The sequence below is a fragment of the Doryrhamphus excisus genome, linkage group LG2 (assembly GCF_037039965.1).
Source record: "Doryrhamphus excisus strain RoL-2023G ecotype Guam linkage group LG2, RoL_Dexc_Guam_v1.1, whole genome shotgun sequence".
NCBI lineage: Eukaryota > Metazoa > Chordata > Actinopteri > Syngnathiformes > Syngnathidae > Doryrhamphus > Doryrhamphus excisus.
The window spans coordinates 18,814,856-18,830,573 of record NC_136358.1 but is presented as its reverse complement, the minus strand read 5'-3'; the positions used below and the strand labels follow the sequence as shown (position 1 = coordinate 18,830,573).

The window sequence follows — 15,718 nt, the reverse complement described above, 5'->3', positions numbered from 1 at the left end:
GCACCTCCAAATGACAGAGCAGAGCAACGCACTTCCAATATGCTAGCTAGCATAGCATAGCATAGCACCTCCAAATGACAGCAGAGCCACGCATTTCCAATATGCTAGCTAGCATAGCATAGCACCTCCAAATGACAGAGCAGAGCAACGCATTTCCAATATGCTAGCTAGCATAGCATAGCATAGCACCTCCAAATGACAGGGCAGAGCAACGCATTTCCAATATGCTAGCTAGCATAGCATAGCATAGCACCTCCAAATGACAGGGCAGAGCAACGCATTTCCAATATGCTAGCTAGCATAGCATAGCATACATAGCACCTCCAAATGACAGAGCAGAGCAACGCATTTCTAATATGCTAGCTAGCATAGCATAGCATAGCACCTCCAAATGACAGGGCAGAGCAATGCATTTCCAATATGCTAGCTAGCATAGCATAGCATAGCATAGAACCTCCAAATGACAGAGCAGAGCAACGCATTTCTAATATGCTAGCTAGCATAGCATAGCATAGCACCTCCAAATGACAGAGCAGAGCAACGCACTTCCAATATGCTAGCTAGCATAGCATAGCATAGCACCTCCAAATGACAGCAGAGCAACGCATTTCCAATATGCTAGCTAGCATAGCATAGCACCTCCAAATGACAGAGCAGAGCAACGCATTTCCAATATGCTAGCTAGCATAGCATAGCATAGCACCTCCAAATGACAGAGCAGAGCAACGCATTTCCAATATGCTAGCTAGCATAGCATAGCACCTCCAAATGACAGAGCAGAGCAACGCACTTCCAATATGCTAGCTAGCATAGCATAGCATAGCACCTCCAAATGACAGCAGAGCCACGCATTTCCAATATGCTAGCTAGCATAGCATAGCACCTCCAAATGACAGAGCAGAGCAACGCATTTCCAATATGCTAGCTAGCATAGCATAGCATAGCACCTCCAAATGACAGGGCAGAGCAACGCATTTCCAATATGCTAGCTAGCATAGCATAGCATAGCACCTCCAAATGACAGGGCAGAGCAACGCATTTCCAATATGCTAGCTAGCATAGCACCTCCAAACATGAGCAAACGTTAGACGCTCGCGGACCCGGAACAGTGGCGCCATCTTGGTATGCATTTCTTACCCAAGTGCTTACATCCATCCATTTTCTATATCTCTTATCCTGAATAGGGTCGCGGATATGCTGGAGCCTACCCCAGCTGACTTCCAGGCGAGGTCGCCAGCCAATCAGAGAGCACATATGGACAAAGAATCATTCAATCCTACGCACAATTTTCCGTCACCTGACATGCAAACTTCTCACAGAGATGCCAATCTCCTGACTGACTGTGTGGCCAACATGCTAACCACTCAACCACCATGCACCCGAGCGCTTACATCCAACCGGATTAGGGTGACTAATTAGTCGCATTTTATCCCAGTTAACAGCTCGGATTGTGGATTTGGAGTTTTACGGCTGCAGTACGCTATGTTTTGAAGTAGAAACACATGTGAAGTCAACACTGGGAAACCACGGACAGATTTTTCCAGAAGTTATACCGACTCCAGCCAACAGATGGCATCTGACACCCTGACGTCAAGATGACTGTTTTATTTGGCTGCATCACTTAAAGGGAAACTTCACTTAAAAAAAAAATGTCCATCATCCACATTCACTTTTTTTGCATTTTAAAGATATAAAAACAGCTAAAAAGAGCTACTGCTAGCTAATAAAACACCTTCAATAAGCACCGACACAGTTTTATATACATGCTGTGACTATGTAGTAACAGACACATTCATGATAACTTGTAATACTGACAATTAGCATTAGAACAAAAACAAAGCAGTAGCGGCTAGTTCGCTAGTTCGCTAGTGGCCGGAGTCATTGAGAGAGAATGTGTGCTAAAGGTAGTGGCCAGTTGGCTGGTAGCTAGCCGGTGTGTTGTGGCGAGGTGTCACTACGCCAAGAATATAGTTCTTCGGTGTAATAATGTTTACAGTATAATAATAAAAAACTTGGTTAATACGCAGATCACATGATGTAAATGGAGAATTGTTGGCCATTTTCGGAGGTTCTTATATATCTTTTTAGAACGCACAGGGAAATAAAAAACGATGCGAGGATTGTGAATGATGGGCAAAAATTCCAAACTAAGTGCATTTCCTGTTTTCGGATTGCTTCGCCCAATAAACAGATAGACTTCTAGCCTTGATTTAACATGTAGAAATATTATATTTTGAATTCCATAAGAAAGAAATAAAGCTTGGTGGATGATTGTGATGCTGGTGTGGAGTCTGTGCCAGTTCAATGCAGCAGCAGCATCAATCTGTTGCCCCCATGTGGTGGTGAGGCACATTGCCTCTATTACACACACATTTATCTATTATAAGACCATAAGCCTAATTGCATGAGTGTTAATTACCCACAATCCAGCGGTGGGTTGCTGTGGGATTTAGGGTGATTCGTCAAAAAAAAAACAAGAGTAATTTTTCCATCTGCTCTGCTTGCAAAAGGTTTTCACATCACTACAGAGCACCGTTTTGTGGCACTTATGCAACCAAACTTCCCGCCAGATAATACCTAAAAGCAGATGTTATGGATCCACAACGAGGCTTGTTCTTTCTACTTATGCAACTAATCCCGACCGTTTCTCACAGTAATCTGACATTCTCATTTAAGGAGAGACTCTTGCAGCACATGTGCCCCCCCCCACTCCCACGAGGGCTCGCCTTCCACCACATGGCCACACGGCAGGGACAGAAGGTGGCGTCTGGCTGCAGTCTGAGAGTTTATTAGAAGACTCAGTGTGTCGGTGCCAAGGATAGGTCCCAGAATATCCCTGTTTGCTAATGCTACAACCTGAGGAGAGTCCCTGCTGTTTAAGAGTGTTTCTTTGCATGCATACACACACTAGTGTGTGTGTGTGTGTGTGTGTGTGTGTGTGTGTGTGAGAGGTTATTTTATGACATTTGCTGCAAACTTTGCCTCATACGCTTATGATAAAACTTTTACAGTTTGCTGAAGATTCATCGGTCATCATCTGCAAATGTGACATGGACCTGCAATGATTAAAAATAAATGCATATTACTGCAATGTAATATAAATGGACATTGAACCCTACACGGAACTAGCCCTCATCCCTAAACCCTAACCCCATAATGGAAATGTAGCCTTTGCGTACAAAGCTACACATTGATAGTACATAATACATGTAAACTATATTAGGAAAGCAGGAAGTGAATGACAAATATATATATATATTTTAAAAAGTAAAAAAAATTAAGCTATTAGGAAAGCAGGAAGTGAAAGAAAAATATTTTTTTAAAACAAAAGTAAAAAAAATAAATTAAACTATATTAGGAAAGCAGGAAGTGAACAAAAAAAATTTTCAAGTAAAAAAAACAAATTAAACTATATTAGGAAAGCAGGAAGTGAACAAATGTAACAGTTACTGATTGTAAAAGTACCAGATGGAGGGGTAGGATTTAATAAGCTTTGCTTCTTCCTACTCCTTTTGGACATGTGGAACTGTGAACTGATTATGGGATGCATTCAATTGTAATCTGATGCATGTTCAAATGAAATTAAACCATTACCATTACTTCGGTACGTGACAAAAATAAATAAATACAAAAATGAAAATTAATAAATAAATAAAAATTAATAAAATACATTAAAAAATAAATACAATTAAAAACATATATTAGGAAAGCAGGAAGTGAACAAATGTAATGGATACTGATTATAAAAGTACCAGATGGAGGGGAAGGATTTAATAAGCTTTGCTTCTTCCTACTCCTTTTGGACATGTGGAACTGTGAACTGATTATGTGATGCATTCAATTGTAATCTGAAGTATGTTCAAATTAAATTAAACCATTACCATTAGAAAGTTAGCAATAGCGCTATGACCAAGAACACAGTCTTCTAAGAAGGTATATGTATTTATACTCTCCATGTATAAAAAATGTTAATGTAAGATACTTCTAGCATCGATAGTTTCAGGACTATGGCTTCCATTCTATCGACTCTCCAGTTTAAGTTGAACAGATTTGTGGAGGTAATGATTTGAAGATGTGTGAAATCACGTACACACACACACACACACCGATCAAAGCGACTACAACAGGTCTGGTATGCGAGTTGGAAGAAAGTGCGACCAATCCAAAGCATCCGCGGCGTCCCGGCGTGCTTTGACAAGCGTGATGAACGTCCAACTCGGCAAATGGTGAAGCATCGGATTGTAAAAACAACCCCCCCTCTCCATGGTCAGTTGGGTTTTATGAGTGGATGTTGTGGTGTAAAAACATTCCAAGCAAAGCCACCTGAGATCACCATTGCTATGGAGGACTTTTCTGGATGGGTTTTGGTCTTTTTTCCACACACTTTTTCCACTTTGCCAATATACCGAGGTGATATTCACCATGGCTAAGATTGCCACCTGTTGTTGTTTTTGCACACTTCCCATCCATGCAGTCTTTTCCATTCCTTACTTGTCCGCCATCCTCTCCTCCTCCTCCCTCTTCTGTTTCTCCATCTCCCCCCCCAGTCTGTCTCTCTCTCCTCCCCCTCTCTGTCTTTTTCCCCTCTTCTTGTGTTTCTCTCCTGAGAGGTCCACTTTTTTTGAACAGTACGACCGACTGGCCCTCCACCCCACGCAGACAGTACGCCGTGAGAGGAGCTCAGGTAAGCCAGGATGGATGGATAGATGGATGGATGGATGGAAAGATGGATGAATGAAGAGTCGGTTTGCTGTTTGGATTGGTTGGTCTTTTGCTGGTGTGAGCTTCTAAGACAAATATGGGCCGGTGTTGCGACAAAGAGAGGGAATGCATGGAAGATTAGGGAATAGTTGGGATGGTGGTCTTTGCATCTTTAGACTTCTTTGGTTCTGCGTCAACCTGGTCAGGGTTGTTGGGATTCGTAATTCCATGATCTGATCTCTGAACGTTTAAGCATTCGAGGATTCTTTGCACATCTGTGTTGCATTATTGCAGCAGGAGTTGAGGGTCCGACTTCGACTCTTGACTGATTATATAATCCTTGGAGGAGTTTTTCTCCGGTTCTGACCTCTGACTTTCCGACTGTCCCTCCGCAGAAGCCATGATCCCTCTCCGTGTACACCTGTTGGCAGTGCTTGTCAGCCTGGCACTCTGCCAGTACGAAGACTACGACTACATACCCCCGTCCATGCTGGGACCGTCCAGCTCCAACTGCAACCGCGAGTGCGAGTGCCCCATCAACTTCCCCAGCGCCATGTACTGTGACAACCGCAAGCTGAAGTTTGTCCCCGACGTCCCGTCAGGTATCAAGTATCTTTACCTCCAGAACAACCAGATTGATGAGATCAAGAAAGGCGTGTTTGACAACGTCACCGCCGAGCTGCGCTGGCTGGTGCTGGACAACAACCAAATCGCCAACGGAAAGATAGCAGCAGGTACAATCGACAAACTGACCGCCCTGGAGAAACTCTTCTTCAGCAATAACCTGCTCACCGAGCCGGTCGTCCCTCCTTCTAAGGCCCTGGATGAGTTGAAGATGACAAACAACAAGATGAGCAAGTTCCCCTCTGGGCTGCTGAGCGACAAGGAGAACCTGACCTCCATCAACTTGCAGCACAACCAGCTGACCTCTGACGCCATTGCCGGGGCGTTCAAAGGCGCCAAGAAGCTGCTGTCTCTCGACGTGAGCCACAACAAGCTGAAGAAGCTGCCGGCCGGTGTTCCGAGTTCTCTGGAAATCCTCTACGCCGACTACAACGATATTGACGGCATCGGATCCGGATACCTGAACAAGCTGCCAGCTCTGCAGTACCTAAGGATCTCCCACAACAGGCTGGTGGACTCTGGGATCCCTGCAGGAGTTTTTAACGTGACATCTCTGCTGGAGTTGGACCTGTCCTTCAATAAGCTGCAGTCCATCCCCGAGATCAACGAGCAGCTAGAGCAACTTTACCTGCAGGCCAACGAGATCAACAGTAAGTGGGAATCCCTCCAGATTTATTTGGTTGTTTGAGTTCAGCTTTTCAAGGCCAAACTGAATGTTCTCTTCACTTGTCTCCTCAGAGTTTGACCTGGCAAGCTTCTGCAAATACGTCAGCCCCGTCAACTTTTCCCATCTGAAGCACCTGCGTCTGGACGCCAACAACATCACGCACAGCAGCATGCCTTCCGAAACTTCCAACTGTCTCCGCGTGGCCTCCGAAATCATGTTTGAATAAGGACCTCGGCTTTCTCCAACAGTCCTCTCCACTGTTTATGGATCTACGCCGGGAATAGTTCTCTCGGCAAATTACCAGTTCCATACTGCAGTATCAAATTCAATGAAACACCAAGATCTCTATGAAACGTTAGCCTCCATCAGGAGAGACTTTAGGGAATTTAGATGAGAGAATTTAGATTAATTAGGTTAATTAAGCAGGTTAATTTGTCAGCCAAATATTTGTAGACAGTCAAAAATATATCCCCAAAAAATTTCTGTAAAATTTGACGATGACAAAAAGTTTAGAGGCGCTGTAGTTTTACCAAGTTTGCTAACTGGCTAACAACAAATTCTAACATTTCAATGAGTAGCGTTAGCCGGTTAGCGACTTCATCGACAACAGCATTAACTTGTTGAAGCTTCGATTAATGGAAACACACACTACAAACATTCCAATTTGACACACTAGTGTGTCAAACAGAGACACACAACGGAGTAAACAACAAAGTTAGCATCTCCGTCGTCTCGGCCGTAGTTTTCAATTGTCGCCTGTCTTGTGTGTTCTTGTGTTTAGCATGTATAGTTGTCATGTTTAAATAAGCCAATTGCTGTGCAAAGGGCCAGCAAAGTGTATAATTCTTGAATACATTGTAAATGACTTTTTCCGTATACTGACTTCATTCAAAGAAAGTTAGCTTATCCCTCATGCTAAAAAAAAAGAGTCACACATGTTTGTTGTGTATTGCCATTTGTATTCTTCCCATGACTTTTGCATGAATTCAATGATAATAAACTACAGCTTTTGCAGTTCTGGCGCTTCCATTGTTGTTCAACACGTTTTAACACAATAGGTGAACTTGTTGTGGAAAAAAAACACATTGTTTGGATCATTTCTTGACTCTGAATCTCATGAATTTACTGTGAGAAAACCGCACTCCGTTGAATAAACATTGTTTCCAATACATTTTGTATGCCGCCTTTTGATATCATACGTGTCTGTCACATAAAAACATTGATAAAGCCTGAAATGAAATATTTGGGACTGGAATTAATAGTTAAATTAAGAAAATAAACTATGAAGACGAAATATTCCATAGTTAGCTTAAATGTCGCTAATTGATAACTTGCTAAGACTGCTGTACTCAACACAATGTACGAAATAAATAAAATTTTGGGTGGGTACAGTCAAGATATTGTTTTTTGGTTGGGTACAGTCAAGATATTGTTTCCTAATTTAAAAAGATTTAAAAAGAAAACAGGCTGATGTGAGCTTGCTAACAATTCTTACCACTAACATTAGCATTTGGCTGTGGAATTTCATAAGCTTTCAATGACGTCACATTGTTTTCAGTATTGGTAAACTCATTTTTTTGATGGTTCAAGTTGAAGATGAAAGTATATCCAACTTAATCTGTATGATAGGGTACTCTATGGAACTGCAAAATGTATTACTGTTGCTCTTGGCTTGTCACACAACACCATTCAGGCAGTTTCACATCCCGGTATACAATACATTGTCTTTGTCTTCCAAATGTGGTATTTCAAAAAAAAATTTTCTTATCGTGGTTGGAGGACAATGTTGAGAACGTTAAATGGTGTACTTTCGGGGAAAAAAAACTTTTTTCTGTGGTTCTGGCTTCATTTATTCAGCAAAAAAAGCATACAAGAGTAACACCACATAGAAATTATATAATGGGACACAGCTGGGGTGGACAAAAGAGAAGGAAAGAAGCTTATTGGGTAACAAAACCAAAAGTTAAAGTACATTTATTTCCATATATGGCACCATGAATGTATCTTACATACTTTGTCTATGAGATATATCAGATACTCAGCTTTTTTTTTTTTTACCGCAAGATCCATATTCCTGCTACTGCCAAATGTTGCAGATTTATGTTCTGATATGTACCACATGTGCAGGGCCTGACAGCTATACTGTATATGTATGCTTATGTATGCTTATGTAGTAACCATTCCCAATGCTCAATTTGATTAAGGTAGGTATTTGTAATGAGAAAAAAAATTGAATTCACTATACGATCACTGCACAATTTATTATTAGTTTTCTTTGATTTCTTTCATTGACTTGAGACAATAGCCACGTTTACATGAGAAGTTTTTCTCTTTCCGAATGACCTTTCCGTAAGAAATGGTATACATGGAAAGGAATATTCCAATCGCGTGTCTACATGCGCCGCTATAATTAACCAGAATAGTCAATGGGGCATGCCCAGTAAAACGTAAACATCAACATCACGTGATACCGACTTCCTCGAGTTTTTCTTCCACTTGTTGGAATAACTCCGTATTGCCAGTTTTTCATTCGTCCAGTCTTGAAATTTAGTTTGAATCAAAAACAAACTTTCCTTAGCAGTCCAGTGCCGATTGATTAAAAAAAAAAAATGGAGGCGAGCAAAGAACATCTGGAGTGTCATATCTCAGCATTCGCTGAAAGAACGCACCCGGGAACAGGAAAAGATAAAGTTCAATCTTGCTAATATTTTATAATTAAACTCAGGACATGTTTTATATAGATATGTATTTTCTTTTTTTAATAAAACTGGACTTGTGTATATAGAAGGGTTTAGATTCTGTTCCACAGATGGCACTAATGCACACGAAAGCTGCTTGCCAACCACCAATAAACAACAGAAGAAGAAGAACGCAGTCTGACAACTTTCCGATTGAGCGGGTACAAGATACCTCAATCGGATTGGGGAAAGGAATATTCCACCCCTGTGATTCCGATTCTATATTTACTCGGATTGGCACTTTTCTTTGGGAATGAGGTGTATACAAAGGTTACATTATTTCCGTTTGAGCAAATAACCCGAATGGAATTGGAATATTTGGGTCCATGTAAACGTGGCTATTGTAGTTGGGCACCGAGTGACTATATGCTAATAAGGTCTGAGAGGTGAAATGCACTTTGATGCATTTTAACCCTCAAGCAAGTCGAGATGAATGGACACAAACCAGCTGGACCGGCCCCCGTTTCCGCACAATCGTCCACCCTACTGCACGACACATGGTGAAATCCAAACAATAGTGGGACCATCCGTGTCAGCGCGGATCATCAGTAGAAAACCCAACGAACGACGGATCGCAGGTAATGATCTTTTTTTGCTCCATAGAAATACTGTAGACCTCGACTCGAGTCAATCTTGTTAATCCTAGGAACGGTTCAAGGCCCGGTGTCCTATTATGTGTCCTATTTACAGTCATTTGACGCACTTCACCCGGAATGTACTCACAAGATGGAAAACGTGTAAAGAATCTCTTTAAGGACTTGTTGCTGCTGTCACACACAAGTCAAGTTACCGGGGATTATCTTGTTGCATCGCATTTCTGGATGGAGGTGCTCTTTAAGTCTGACGTCTAAAGGTCTGAGGTCTAATGAGACTTCATTAAAATCCCCTTAGGTTAAATCTACCGAGGGGATAATTAGGGTCAATATTAGGAAAATACGATTAAAACAAAATTGTGACAAAAGACGGGACCGTCTGAGGAGTCTGCATGAAAGACTCTGAGGTTAATTCATTGATGGAATTAGCGCAAAGGTTGGCAGTGACCTTCTGGGGATTTGTTGGTTCACAAGAGATCAAGTGCAAAAGGAGGAAGGAAGCAAGTCCTGTGGACATGTGGATGCAAGCAGACTACACACGGGTATAAACGGTGCATTAGCCTCGTTCTAAGTGGGACACCAGTCTCGCAAAAGGCTTAGCGTGTGGTTCTACACCTTGGGACATCTGATTGGCTTGAAAAAAACGATGGTACAAATAGGAAGGAGGTGAGAGGAGCAGTCTTTGACGACTTGCAGGAGGGAGGACACTTCATTTGACAAAGTCTAAGGTAGGCGAATTTACATTAAGTAACGATCCGTTTTGGGGACAAAGCTCCATCCGTCTTAAAACAGGTGTTTTGTCTTTGAAAAATGTCCATCCAATCATCGGTGGAACGGTGAAATTTGGTCCGGTTTGCTGCGAGAAACAAAAGCCAGATGTCTTCTGCATGGAATCAGCTCAAAAGAAATATGGACCGAGAGGATGGCAAAGCTGACCTCATCATTTTTCCTAGCTTCTGTTGTGTTGGACTACATTTATGTCCTATTATTCCTTACAGATGTTTATCTTTGGGAGTGTAGACAGTGTGGAAAGGAAAACCACAACCTAGTGCCTAACAAATTAAAGTTACAGCCTGTCTGGGAAAAAGTAATGGTTTAATTTCATTTGAACCGTGCATCAGATTACAATTGAATGCATCACATAATCAGTTCACAGTTCCACATGTACAAAAGGAGTAGGAAGAAGCAAAGTTTATTAAATCCTACCCCTCCATCTGGTACTTTTACAATCAGTAACTGTTACATTTGTTCACTTCCTGCTTTCCTAATATAGTTTAATTTTTTTTTTTTAGTTTTTACTTTACATTTTTTTGTTCACTTCCTGCTTTCCTAATATAGTTTAATTTATCTTTTTTATTTTTTTACGTAATTTTTTTGTTCACTTCCTGCTTTCCTAATATAGTTTAATTTTTTATTACTTAAAAAAAAATTGTTCACTTCCTGCTTTCCTAATATAGTTTTTTTCTTTTTTGGTCACATACCGAAGTACAAGGTGATATGAGCATCCAATGACATACAGTGAAGAAAATAAGTATTTGAACACCCTGCTATTTTGCTATTTCTCCCACTTAGAAATCATGGAGGGGTCTGAAATTTTCATCGTAGGTGCATGTCCACTGTGAGAGAGATAAACTAAAAAGAAAAATCCAGAAATCACAATGCATGATTTTTTAACAATTTATTTGTGTGATACAGCTGCAAATAAGTATTTGAACACCTGTGTATCATCTAGAATTCTGACCCTGAAAGACCTGTTAGTCTGCCCATTAGAAGTCCACCTGCACTCCATGTATCATCCTGAATCAGATGCACCTGTTTGAGGTCGTTAGCTGCATAAAGACACCTGTCCACCCCATACAATCAGTAAGACTTTAACTTGTAACATGGCGAAGACCAAAGAGCTGTCCAAAGACACCAGAGACAAAATTGTACACCTCCACAAGGCTGGAAAGGGCTACGGAGCAATTACCAAGCAGCTTGGTGAAAAAAGGTCCACTGTTGGAGCTATCATTAGAAAATGGAAGAAGCTAAACATGACGGTCAATCTCAATCGGAGTGGAGCCCCATGCAAGATATCACCTCGTGGGGTCTCAATGATTCTAAGAAAGGTGAGGAATCAGCCCAGAACTACACGACAGGACTTGGTCAATGACCTGAAAAGAGCTGGGACCACCGTTTCCAAGGTTACTGTAGGTAATACACTAAGACGTCATGATGTGAAATCATGCATGGCACGAAAGGTTCCCCTGCTTAAACCAGCACATGTCAAGGCCCGTCTTAAGTTTGCATATGACCATTTGGATGATACAGAGGAGTCATGGGAGAAAGTTTTATGGTCAGATGAGACCAAAATAGAACTTTTTGGTCATAATTCCAATAAGCGTGTTTGGAGGAAGAAGAATGAAGAGTACAATCCGAAGAACACCATCCCTACTGTGAAGCATGGGGGTGGTAGCATCATGCTTTGGGGGTGTTTTTCTGCACATGGGACAGGACGAGTGCACTGCATTAAAGAGAGGATGACTGGGGCCGTGTATTGTGAGATTTTGGGGAACAACCTCCTTCCCTCTGTCAGAGCATTGAAGATGGGTCGTGGCTGGGTCTTCCAACACGACAACGACCCGAAGCACACAGCCAGGAAAACCAAGGAGTGGCTCCGTAAGAAGCATATCAAGGTTCTAGCATGGCCCAGCCAGTCTCCAGACCTGAACCCAATCGAAAATCTTTGGAGGGAGCTCAAACTCCGTGTTTCTCAGCGACAGCCCAGAAACCTGACTGATCTAGAGAAGATCTGTGTGGAGGAGTGGGCCAAGATCCCTCCTGCAGTGTGTGCAAACCTGGTGGAAAAACTACAGGAAACGTTTGACCTCTGTAATAGCAAACAAAGGCTACTGTACCAAATATTAACATTCATTTTCTCAGGTGTTCAAATACTTATTTGCAGCTGTATCACACAAATAAATTGTTAAAAAATCATGCATTGTGATTTCTGGATTTTTCTTTTTAGTTTATCTCTCTCACAGTGGACATGCACCTACGATGAAAATTTCAGACCCCTCCATGATTTCTAAGTGGGAGAAATAGCAAAATAGCAGGGTGTTCAAATACTTATTTTCTTCACTGTAATGGGTACCATAGTAAGTGTCAATATAGTGATATATATATATATATATATATAGACATTTTTAGCTAATTGCTTATTTTTAGCCTTATGCATTATTTTAGGTATTTGTGATTTTAGAAATAAGGAATTAGTATGTTCTCTGCTGGTACTTGGTTTCTTTTCATTGCTAATGTATTTTATGTCACAGTATTGACCTAAGTACTTACAGGGGTTTGTAATAACATAATTTACTCCTTTCTACCATAGGATGTCCAGCAACATGGTAATGCTCCTCTGCATTGCGTCCCTGTTGGGCACGGTCCTCAGCCAGGACATGCCCTACAACGAATTAATGGCCCAAATCCAAGCTTGCCCTCGGGAATGCCACTGCCCTCCCAACTTCCCTCGCGCCGTCTACTGCGACAACAAAGGCTTGAAGAGCATCCCCCAAATTCCTCCCTTCACTTGGTACCTCTACCTGCAGAACAATCAAATCCAGGTCGTCTCCGCAGACGCCGTTCGCAACGCCACCCAGCTGCGTTGGGTCAACTTGAGTCGTAACAAAATCACAAGCGAGGGATTGGAAAAGGGTACCGTTGATGCAATGCGACACCTGGAACACCTCTACATGGATGACAACCTCTTGTCCTGGGTGCCGTTTCCACTTCCGGCCAGTCTGGAGCATCTCAGCCTCTGCCGCAATCGGATCTCCAAGATCCCCGACGGAGTCTTTTTGGGTTTGGATAAGCTGACCCTTTTAGATCTTCAGGGGAATAAGCTGATGGATGATGCCGTGACTGAGGTGAGCTTGAAGGGTCTTAGCAACCTAGTCCAGATTAACCTCGCCAAGAACCAGCTCAGCAGCATGCCTCTGGGCCTGCCGCCCACCACCACTCAGCTTTTTCTGGACGGCAACAACATTGACAAGATCCCAGCAAATTACTTCAAAGGTTTGCCCAAAGTGGCGTTCCTCAGGCTCAACCACAACAAGCTTGGCAGCGGCGGTGTTCCTCGGAATGCCTTCAACATTTCCAGCATTCTGGACCTGCAGTTGTCCCACAACCTACTAACGGAGGTGCCCCTAATCCCACCTGGTCTTGAGCAACTTTACCTGGACCACAACAACATCAAGAGTAAGTTTCCCAAAGTACTCTATTAAATAATTTAAAGAACTAAGGTCTAATTGTTTTCATTTTAGGTGTTAGCACCTCCAACATCTGCCCTGTTGACTTGGACACGATGGACGCTAATGACAGCTACCCACGACTGCGCTACCTGCGACTGGATGGCAACGATATCGAACCTCCCATTCCCAGGAACGTCATTCTGTGCTTCCGTCTCCTGAGATCCATAGTCATCTAAATTAACGTTATGTATTCAAATGCTATTTTGTACCGCTAATTCCGTTGAATGGACCACTAGTTGTGCCTTATATATCGTGGTATCTCACAAGAGTGAGTACACCCCTCACACTTCAAAAAGTATTTCATTGTATCTTATCAACTGAATTTACTATCATCCAGATTGCCAGATTGTCCCACAGGTTCTGAATTGGGTTCAGGTACAAGGCCGAGGCCCTCAGCAAGGCACTTTATCATCTTGGAGATGTGTTTACGCTCTTTATTATGTTGGAAAACTGCTTTTAAATGACACAGTGGCACATTGGAATTAATGTTTCCCATCATGCAGCACTTATGCAGCCCCAGACCCGATGCTGACTGCAGGCAATACGCAATTTTCTTGCTAGTCATCTGTGTTACCAAAGATTTAGACATTACTGGCTGGTGTGTTGAGATTTAATGTTTTTCTCAAAGAAACCTAGCTCTCACAGTGCCTGCAGCACTCGTGCAGCCCCAGACCATTTTTCTACCCCGAGCACGGGGTTATTTACTTTTATGAAATGATCTTCCTATGTCATTTGTTTTGCCAGATATTTGGACAATAGTGTGACTGAGAATCCATGATTTCAATAATCCCAATAATTCGTAGTTCTCCCAATGACGGCAGCACTCATGCAGCCCCAGACCATGTTTTTACCCCCAGCACCATATTTACTTTTATAAAATGATCTTCCTATGTCAGTTGTTTTGCCAGATATTTGGACAATAGTGTGACTGAGAATCCATGATTTCAATAATCCCAATAATTCGTAGTTCTCCCAATGACGGCAGCACTCATGCAGCCCCAGACCATGTTTCTACCCCTAGCACGATATTTACTTTTAAGAAATGATCGTCCTATGTCATTTGTTTTGCCAGATATTTGGACAATAGTGTGACTGAGAATCCATGATTTCAATAATCCCAATAATCCGTAGTTCCCCCAATGACGGCAGCACTCATGCAGCCCCAGACCATGTTTCTACACCCAGCACCATATTTACTTTTATGAAATGATCGTCCTCTGTCATTTGTTTTGCCAGATATTTGGACAATAGTGTGACTGAGAATGCATGATTTCAATCATCCCAATAATTCGTAGTTCTCCCAATGACGGCAGCACTCATGCAGCCTCAGACCATGTTGCCACCCACAGCACCATGCTTGCTTTCGGAAATGATGTGGCTACTCAATTGTGCTGACTCAATAGCAGTAGATAGTAAGTTTATATTGCTATACAAGCTGTACACTGACTAATCTAAAGTATATTTGTTTGTATATTTTCCTCTGAAAAGATATTCTGTCTTTCTGAAGAGTGAGAGGTGTACTCAATTCTGTGAGATATTATAAACAAAAAATTAGATGACAAAGACCAGTAAGGTTTGTTTTCTATTGTTATAAAAAGGAGTCCAGTACTTTTGTTCCATTATATGCGCCTGTTTGCTGCTAGTAATTTATTTTATATTCACCGAGTCTGGCCAAAATTGTACGATGCTGTCTTCAGTTTTAATAAAAAATACTGAAATTACCGATATGCTGTTTGTCCAAGATCTCCGACATTCCCAACAGGTGTCACAAGGTCAAGAGTTCCTCCTTGATTGTGATTGGCTGACACCTGCTCTCAGATCTGCGGTTCTGAAGCAAGCTCGTACCCAACAAGGAGGGCCTTCCTCGCAAAACGGGGACTTCCTCTCTCAGCTTCATGCTAATGGGGGCTCCTCACAGAGGTCCCATTGTGTACACGGGCCTCCTCATCACACACACACACACACACACACACACACACGTACCAACTTCAGGAAGTGAAATATTTTAAGTCAGATTCAAACACACTCTTAAGCAAAATAGAGATACTCTTGTAAAAGGATAAGACTCTGCGGGGTGGCGGGACGGGGGGGGGGGGGGGGGGGGGG

At 42.1% G+C, this 15,718-nt stretch overlaps 2 protein-coding genes across 3 annotated transcripts; both read left to right on the top strand.

Annotated features, from left to right (window-relative positions):
- Positions 1 to 4,214: 4,214 nt before the first annotated feature.
- lum (lumican) lies at positions 4,215 to 7,153 on the top strand. Of its 2 annotated transcripts, XM_078789132.1 has the most exons (4): positions 4,215 to 4,266; positions 4,630 to 4,684; positions 5,097 to 5,975; positions 6,064 to 7,153. In XM_078789132.1, the coding sequence occupies exons 1-4, from the start codon at positions 4,264 to 4,266 to the stop codon at positions 6,216 to 6,218; spliced, it is 1,092 nt and encodes a 363-aa protein (XP_078645258.1). In that variant the 5' UTR covers positions 4,215 to 4,263; the 3' UTR covers positions 6,219 to 7,153. The 2 variants fall into 2 exon arrangements, with proteins under 2 accessions (XP_078645258.1, XP_057933167.2); XM_058077184.2 differs by lacking the exon at positions 4,215 to 4,266 and having other exon boundaries at positions 4,366 to 4,684.
- A 2,738-nt stretch (positions 7,154 to 9,891) lies between these two features.
- kera (keratocan) lies at positions 9,892 to 15,339 on the top strand. The gene is made up of 3 exons (XM_058077183.2): positions 9,892 to 10,051; positions 12,694 to 13,559; positions 13,625 to 15,339. Exons 2-3 carry the CDS (start codon positions 12,695 to 12,697, stop codon positions 13,786 to 13,788), a joined length of 1,029 nt encoding a protein of 342 aa, XP_057933166.2. The 5' UTR covers positions 9,892 to 10,051; position 12,694; the 3' UTR covers positions 13,789 to 15,339.
- Positions 15,340 to 15,718: the final 379 nt, after the last annotated feature.

Bases quoted from the DNA above. Each gene is read 5' to 3' on its own strand.
- lum (XM_058077184.2), top strand. From the start codon at position 4,423: ATGGCTAAGATTGCCACCTGTTGTTGTTTTTGCACACTTCCCATCCAT. The intron at 4,685-5,096 runs GTAAGCCAGGAT...GTCCCTCCGCAG, and splicing joins ACGCCGTGAGAGGAGCTCAG to AAGCCATGATCCCTCTCCGT. The intron at 5,976-6,063 runs GTAAGTGGGAAT...TTGTCTCCTCAG, and splicing joins GCAGGCCAACGAGATCAACA to AGTTTGACCTGGCAAGCTTC.
- kera (XM_058077183.2), top strand. From the start codon at position 12,695: ATGTCCAGCAACATGGTAATGCTCCTCTGCATTGCGTCCCTGTTGGGC. The intron at 13,560-13,624 runs GTAAGTTTCCCA...TTTTCATTTTAG, and splicing joins GGACCACAACAACATCAAGA to GTGTTAGCACCTCCAACATC.